The sequence below is a fragment of the Sinocyclocheilus rhinocerous genome, unplaced genomic scaffold, assembly GCF_001515625.1.
Source record: "Sinocyclocheilus rhinocerous isolate Xijiao unplaced genomic scaffold, SAMN03320098_v1.1 scaffold2516, whole genome shotgun sequence".
Classification (NCBI taxonomy): domain Eukaryota; kingdom Metazoa; phylum Chordata; class Actinopteri; order Cypriniformes; family Cyprinidae; genus Sinocyclocheilus; species Sinocyclocheilus rhinocerous.
This window is the reverse complement of record NW_015639821.1, coordinates 430,134-438,619: the sequence shown is the minus strand read 5'-3', so window position 1 is coordinate 438,619 and position 8,486 is coordinate 430,134. Positions and strand designations below refer to the sequence as shown.

General features: G+C 33.9%; 1 protein-coding gene and 1 long non-coding RNA gene across 2 annotated transcripts in view; one reads left to right on the top strand and one right to left on the bottom strand.

The window, feature by feature from the left end:
- LOC107752180 (uncharacterized) overlaps nucleotides 1–2,118 on the top strand; it is a 3,225-nt gene extending 1,107 nt beyond the window's left edge. The window contains exon 2 of the long non-coding RNA XR_001641334.1: nucleotides 1,520–2,118. This is a non-coding gene — a long non-coding RNA (uncharacterized LOC107752180). The remainder of the gene's footprint in view (nucleotides 1–1,519) is intronic.
- A 1,036-nt stretch (nucleotides 2,119–3,154) lies between these two features.
- The window catches only part of LOC107752179 (lysosome membrane protein 2-like), a 17,435-nt gene continuing 12,103 nt past the window's right edge, over nucleotides 3,155–8,486 (bottom strand). The window contains exons 9-12 of the mRNA XM_016568074.1: nucleotides 7,116–7,189; nucleotides 5,224–5,275; nucleotides 4,181–4,333; nucleotides 3,155–3,472 (exon numbers count right to left, since the gene is read on the bottom strand). Of these exons, the coding sequence (XP_016423560.1) occupies nucleotides 3,440–3,472; nucleotides 4,181–4,333; nucleotides 5,224–5,275; nucleotides 7,116–7,189 (312 nt within the window). The 3' untranslated portion in view covers nucleotides 3,155–3,439. The remainder of the gene's footprint in view (nucleotides 3,473–4,180; nucleotides 4,334–5,223; nucleotides 5,276–7,115; nucleotides 7,190–8,486) is intronic.

The following is an 8,486-nucleotide window of genomic DNA, read 5'->3' as shown; positions in this document are numbered from 1 at the left end:
AAAAAAAAAAAAAAAAAAAAAAAGACTTGTGTAATTTGATCAAACAGGATTAAGGATTAAAACCAACCAACACCACAAAACATGACAGAATTCATCAAATCAATTGATAATACTTACTGATGTTAGATGTTTTCCCGCCAATAACTGAATGACGTCACTTCCTGCTGGAAGATGTCGGAAACATATGAAATATGAACATCCATTCAAACAAAAGTTGATAAATACTCATTGTGATAAAATATGTTTATCCTTAAAAAGTGATTGTGTCGACATAAAAACATCTACATTGTGATTCAATTCGCGAGCGACTCAAAGCTGAATCACATTTGATGATTCAAATTCGATTTGCATCATTTTGTCAGGTGTGTAATATATGGCGCATCACAAGGGATTTTTTTCGCGAATTTATAACGTTATAAATAACATAAACAATCTAATTGTCACTAAATACGCGAGCGATTTGAAAAAACTGAATCGCGTTTGAAACGGATTCGAACACTCGATTCACTTCATTTTGTCAGGTGTGCACAGCGCCTCATAAAAGATTTTTTGGCGCTCTGTGAAACGCGAATTTATCACGAAATATCGCTACGTGATTGTGTCGACATAAAAACATCTACATTGTGATTCAATTCGCGAGCGACTCAAAGCTGAATCACATTTGATGATTCAAATTCGATTCGCATCATTTTGTCAGGTGTGTAATATATGGCGCATCAAAAGGGATTTTTTTCGCGAATTTATAAGCTATAAATAACATAAACGATCTAATTGTCACTGAATACGGGAGCGATTTGAAAAAATTTAATCGCGTTTGAAACGGATTCAAACACTCGATTCGCTTCATTTTGTCAAGGTGTGTAGTAGAGCGCCTCATAAAAGATTTTTGGCGTAGAAACGCGCATTTCTCGCGAAATATCGCTACGTGATTGTGTCAACATAAAAACATCTAGGCTGATTCAATTCGCGAGTGACTCAAAGCTGAATCGCATTTGATGATTCAAACACGTGCTTTGCATTATTTTGTTAGGTGTGTAATATGTATGGCACATCACAAGGGATTTTTCGCGAATTTACCGCCAAATAACGCTATAAATAACATATCTACATTGTTACTCAATACTCGAGCGATTTGAAAAAACTGAATCGCGTTTGAAACGGATTCGAACTCAATTCGCTTCAGTTTGTCAAGTGTGAACAGCGCCATAAAGGATTTTTGGCGTGCTAAGAAACGCGAATTTCTCGCGAAATATCTCTATATGATTGTATATGGACAACCCTAATCACGAAGACTTTCACACAGAAACCTTAAGCTGTAAACACGGATAAGATTTTATCACAAAAAAACACTGACCGCTGCATGAATCAGCAACTCCACAGCAATTCAGATTTATGCTACACTTAAGCACAAGCTGGAAACGTTTTCACACATTTTATATGTACTCTTTTTTTTTTTTTATGAGTGGCATATTTTTATGAGTGCTTCCACATTAATCTACATACTTTCCCTGTCTTTCAGGAAACACACCTGCTCCTTCAATAAAGCTCAACAGGTGTGACTGAGTCCAAATGATTATGGCACTAATTCAAATGATTGAAAACAAAATGGCTAAAATTGTGCATCCCTTGATTTCTCAAACATCATGACCTACATAAATCTGACAGAACATTCAAAGACAGCTGAAGACTTTAAGATCTACACCAACCTCAAGACTGTATCCAGGTGAATCTCACCAAGAAATGTCCAGGTCATATTAAACTCCAAAATCAGAAGCATTTTTGGCCTGAAATATGACCTGGTGTGTTTTTGACATATTCTCCCCTTCAGAAACCACTCAGGAACATATCTACAAGAACTCCAGTTTCAGCACTGATGTTTTATAGTTGTACAGATCTTGATAACGTGTAAATTATTAACTTTGCATCTATAGTTTCTGATTCAGATTCAATGAGGCCGAGATGTTTGATCTGATCAAATACAAACACGCATGGCCAAAGAATCTGTAGCAAATGTATTTCATTATCAGCTGCAGCTTCCAGAAGAACTTTTATTTATTTTGTAAATATCAGACACATGAGATGGTGTAACATGCTTTTTTGTTAAAATGTTTTATTGTTTGTCTCATTTTATTTTTTTTGTTACATTGATAGTGCAATCTTTTTTTAAGGAAAACAAACAAAAAATGCTCGCATGATTAAATAAATGCATAAAAAAATGAATTTTAAAAATTGAATCAATCACGAACATCCTTTTTTAAACCTAAAACTGTTTGTTTTCAGCAAACATCATCACTGGGTCCTAATTCATGAACACACAATTGACATTATAATTTCACAATCATCATAATTATGAGATTTAATCCAATATTTCCACCCTGGAATAAGTGCATTTACATTCAAGCTGAAGTGAAACCGGTATCAGACCACAGTTTCAGATCAAAACCCACAGGCATCATGCATGTTCACTTCAACGAAACAAAACGATCAAAGCCTCAAATCTTAAAAAAACCCAAACACCTACAACAATCAAACATGAAATGAATCAGGCAGGACATGAGGTTTAATAAACATAAACAAAAATAAAAACTAGCCATCCCTGACAGATCAGTGCATGTAAATGAGCTAAACGAACACTGAATATGTTTGTGATACTGAAACGTTCAAGCTGAATCTTCTCAATGCTGTGGTAATACTGTGCTGGAGAAACCATGAAACTCTTTATACTGCATATATAACACAGAACACAGAAAACAAGGCTGTTATTCTAGAGTTGAAATCAGTGATTACGGTCAATTTATTGTAGTCATATGTCAGAAATATTGTAAAAGTGTTATTAATTGACTCTAAAAACATTATTGAGCCAATGTTCCATCAAAATCTTGGTTTGCATCTAAGAAAATATGGCAGAGGAGAAAACAAGTGCAAATACAAACCAAGTCATTTGGTCATTTTAAAAATGTATTTAGTGATTTTAAAATGCAGACTCATGTGAAGCAGACTAAAACGTACATAATTACTGAAATCAGCATGAATTAACACCGCTGTCAGTTTATTTGCCAGATGCGCTCATTGCAGTTGCATAAGTGTATTAATATAGTCGTGATGCATCTCGAGCGGTGATGTGTAATGTGTTGCATCACGTCTGCCGTCACTCTTTTAGTGTTTTCTGATGTAATTCAGTTTTTGGACATAAAACTCATTGGCTAATTTGGACACGCCTGCACTGTTTGGTTCTGTGATGATCAGTTGTCTAAAGTATTGCATTAAATGCATTAAAAAAACACGTTTGCAAGATCCGACGGCATCTTTGAGACAAACTTTGCACTTTGAGTCGTCTGCCGCATACACCGATGCTCCTTGAACCTAATCAGGACTTGTGAAAATGAAATCAAGCTCAATGTCTAAACGCATGTTAGTTCATCATGACATCCGGGGAGTTTTACGATGAAAGCAGGGGCTGCTGCTCGGAGCTCTGAGACAAAAAAAAGTTAGGAAAAGACATTAATAAACAGCAAATGCAGTAACAATCAGCATTGCATGTAGCCTTAATGGAGAAATGCAATCACAGAATGCATTGCATTGGAAAAAGTTGTTAAAACTGGACAATTTTATGCAATATTTATGTGTGCTGTGTGAAACAAATGTGACTCAAAATTTGACTGAATGTCAAATGTGACTCAAATGTGTGCGTTTCACGTGCTATATGTATGAGGAATTATGGCTGATTATGTAGAACGCTCAAAATCTATCATTTTTTTTTGTGCCCTCCACTAATATTGGCACCCTTGGTAAATATAAGCAAAGGCGGCTGTGAAAATAAATCTGCATTGTTTATCTTTTTAATCTTTCATTCTAAAAATTCACAAAATCCTAACCTTTCATTGAAGTCAAACAATGGAAAGTGGAGGGAAAATCTCATTATGAAATAAATGTTTTTTCTCCAATGCATGTTGGCCACAATTATTGGCACCCCTAGAAATGCTTATGAGTAAAATAACTCTGAAGTATATTCCAATTCATATTTAAAATTTTTTTTAGCACACCAGAGTGACTAGGAGCGTGAAATTGTCCAGCCATGACTTCCTGTTCCACAGGATTATAAATATGAGGAACACAAAGGCCAAATTCCCTTAATCATCCATCAGACGTTTTAGTGAAGGAAGTGATGTGTGAGCCTCACCGCTGGCGTCTGCTGTCGGCACATGAACACGATGAAGATGACGCCCAGTAAGATGCCCACACTGATCACTATGAAGGGGATGTTGACGATCACATTAGCCTCGGTAACCACCGCGTACAGCTTCTCGGCAGATTCCTCGTCAATAACGACGCTCTGGAAAACAGGACAGCAGCGTTTAGAAGATAAGAAGAGACAGAAATTAAGAAAAACACTCTCATATTTCCTGCTCAGTCCCTTTGAGTTCTGCTGGATGTCCTGTCTGATAATGTGAACTCAAAAGAACTGCTTTAGAGTTAAGATCTCATTCGATCTTTTTCATTTAGTGCACTTTTATACAGAAAAACAATCATCTAATCATCTAATGCTGAGACTGGTTTATCTCTTTAACTGCGTCCCAAATGACGCACTATACACTCATACACTATCTACTTATGCACCATGTACTCAACCATGTATTGTATGAATTATATAAGGTTATTTTGTCATTCATAATCGGAGTCTGATAGCTCCTCCCCCTTCGGTACGTAAAAAATACGGTACGTTTTTTTTTTTTTTTTAAATATGAGCCAAGCTGATGCAACCACATCTCTCTCATTTACTCTTTCATGGCTTGTGTCATTCAAAGGTTAATATTATTTGCATCATGTTTGGACACTTTATCTGTTGCACCCTTCACCTAATTTTGCTTGATCCGTCTGGACTGCAGCAATAATCAGAGTTCAAATCAGCTAAGAAGCTTTACAGGAAATCATGATGTTCATGTTTATAATATCTTAATATCTTCATGCCTTACAGTTGCATTTAGCAAATTCGAGCTGGATGATAATAGTTAAATGTTGTGACGATATATAAATTATATATAGCTGAGGTTTGCTATATAGTATACTGTATATGGCTTTATGAGAGTGAAAGTGAAGTTTTTCAGTTCATTTCAGTTCAACTATTTGAACACGACAGTAACACATGTTTTGTCACGTAGACAACCCTGACATGCTATAAAAGCCTTGTAGAAAGATACTGATGATGATTTTCTAAAACTTTACCTCATTAAGGTACATCACTGGAAACACCAGCGTCTGGATCTTCTCAGTTTGACTGCAAAACAAAAAAGAAAATATGATTCTGATAGTATGTGATGATGTTAAGACCAGGGTTATTACAGTTAACTAAAATGGTAAAAAAAAATAATAATATGTGTTGCTTGAAATAAAATCTAAAGAAAAAAACGCTTAAAGAAATCTTATTTTATTTCTGCTAGTTGCAACATTTCTTATTTTTGTTTAAAGGTAAAATATTTGAATAACAATAAAAATAAAAACTATATAGATATATTAAAAAATGATAATAATAAATTACTAAAACTTAACTATAATTAAGTCCAATAAACAAAACCAAAACAAAAATACAATCTAATTCAAAATATTAACTACAACTATGATTTACACCCATCAACAAAGGGTTATATTTATAATATTAAATAAATAAAATATATAAATAAACAATAAAAATAAAAACTATATAGATATATTAAAAAATGATAATAATAAATTACTAAAACTTAACTATAATTAAGTCCAATAAACAAAACCAAAACAAAAATACAATCTAATTCAAAATATTAACTACAACTATGATTTACACCCATCAACAAAGGGTTATATTTATAATATAAAATAAATAAAATATATAAATAAATAAAAAAAATATATATTTATTTAAATTTTATTTCAGCTAGTTGCTATGGCAGCATTTCTTATTTTTGTTTAGTTGAACTTAAATTACTAAAATAACTACTGCAAAACTAAATAAACTACAATTATATATAAAATAATAATAAAAATGACAAAAACACACAACAAAATGACTAAAACTAACAAAAATTAAAGTGAAAACAGCAAATACAAAAATAAATCTGTAACGGTTTATCAATGATCCATAGACACATCAGCATTGGTTGAGGTTTGAGACGAATGCAAACAGACACACATGTCTTCAAGAAGAAGCCTCTCAGACGCACGCTATCAGATGAATGGGACTGTGGGAATGTTTTCCATTCACACGCTCACGAGGAGGATTTATCTGCGCTCTCAGATAGATCGCATTTCAAAACCAAGCCAACAAGCTGTCGGCTCAAGTGGGACGTTCGGCAGCGTTGGGTCTTCGGTCACGTCATTGGACCACCTGACCCCCAAACAAACTCTGAAACTGATCCGCTCGCTTCACATCCTAAAATAACTCAAAACACGCAGCTGTCAATCATTACAGCTGGACTGACCTACTTCAGGTCATGGTTCAGGAGAGACTTACGTAATGAGCTCATGTAAGCCTACAGCGGACTCAATCAGAAGTAGCTCTGGAGTTTCAGGCCTAAAAATATTCCATCTGTGGTCAATTTTACATGAATGACATCAAACTATCGGCATTTGACAGTGAAAGAGAGTCAATCAAATTAAATGCATCAAAACCAATTAACTGGAGAACAACAGCCTTCAAATGAAAGTGAAATGACATTTCTGGTAAGTCCACAAAAAACCCCCACAAATGCTAAAACCTGTGTTCAAACTGTGCTATATTAGACTATAAACACGCAAATCACACCACAAACTGTGTACATAGAGTGGCTATAAAAATTGCAGGTTTTGGAGAAATAAAAAATGTATTCGAGATAAATCGTGTCAGATATTTTTCCACCTGTAATGCAAAATATTGAAACCAACAAAATTCATGTAACAAACAAATTGAAACTTTCTTATCTTTTTAAAATGTGTTTTTTTACTTGAATTTAGTTGGTTTCAATATCCCATTAAAGGTGGAAAAAGATCTGGACTGGACTGGTGTGTGTGGCCACTTTATTTCTAGATCTTTCTGTTTTCTGAAGGAAATGTTAGCAGTCCGTGCTAAACTAAGTCGGGTCACCTGAGAGACTCGTCCTCACCTGAACGCTGGGATCTGATGCAGGTAGACGTTCACCTGAACACGCTTCGCACCCCGAAGCAACAGTCCAGTTAGCTGTGAACACAAACACACACAAAATCAACATCAATGCAAAAACAGCTACTGAGTGACTGCTGGCTAACATTATCCAATACTTGGTGACACGATTCACGAACCCCTGGGGCTTTGTGAGATGATCAATATGCACACTATTCTCATACATTTATGATACATATATACTCATATACACACACTATACTCACTATTTGCACACTATACTCATTATATACACACTACACTCATTATATGCACACTATATGCACACTATACTCATTATATACACACTATATGCACACTATAATAATTATATACACTATATGCACACTATACTCATATACACACACTATACTCATATGCACACTATATGCATACTATACCCATTATATACACACTATATGCACACTATACTCATTATATACACACTATTTGCACACTATACTTATTATATACACACTATACTCATACACACACACTATACTCATTATATACACACTATACTCATTATATGCACACTATACTCATTATATACACACTATATGCACACTATACTCATTATATACACACTATTTGCACACTATACTCATTATATACAACACTATATGCACACTATACTCATTTTATGCACATTATATGCACATAATACTCATTATATGCACACTATACTCATTTTATGCACATTATATACACACTATACTCATTATATACACACGATACTCAATATATGTACAATATATGAACAATATACTCATTATACACACACTATACTCATTATATACACACTATATGCACACTATACTCATTATATACACACTATTTGCACACTATACTCATTATATACAACACTATATGCACACTATACTCATTTTATGCACATTATATGCACATAATACTCATTATATGCACACTATACTCATTTTATGCACATTATATGCACATAATACTCATTATATACACACGATACTCAATATATGTACAATATATGAACAATATACTCATTATACACACACTATACTCATTATATACACACTATATGCACACTATACTCATTATATACACACTATATGCACACTATACTCATTATATACACACTATATGCACACTATACTCATTATATACACACTATATGCACACTATACTCATTATATACACACTATATGCACACTATACTCATTATATACACACTATTTGCACACTATACTCATTATATACAACACTATATGCACACTATACTCATTATATACACACTATATGCACACTATAATAATTATATACACTATATGCACACTATACTCATATACACACACTATACTCA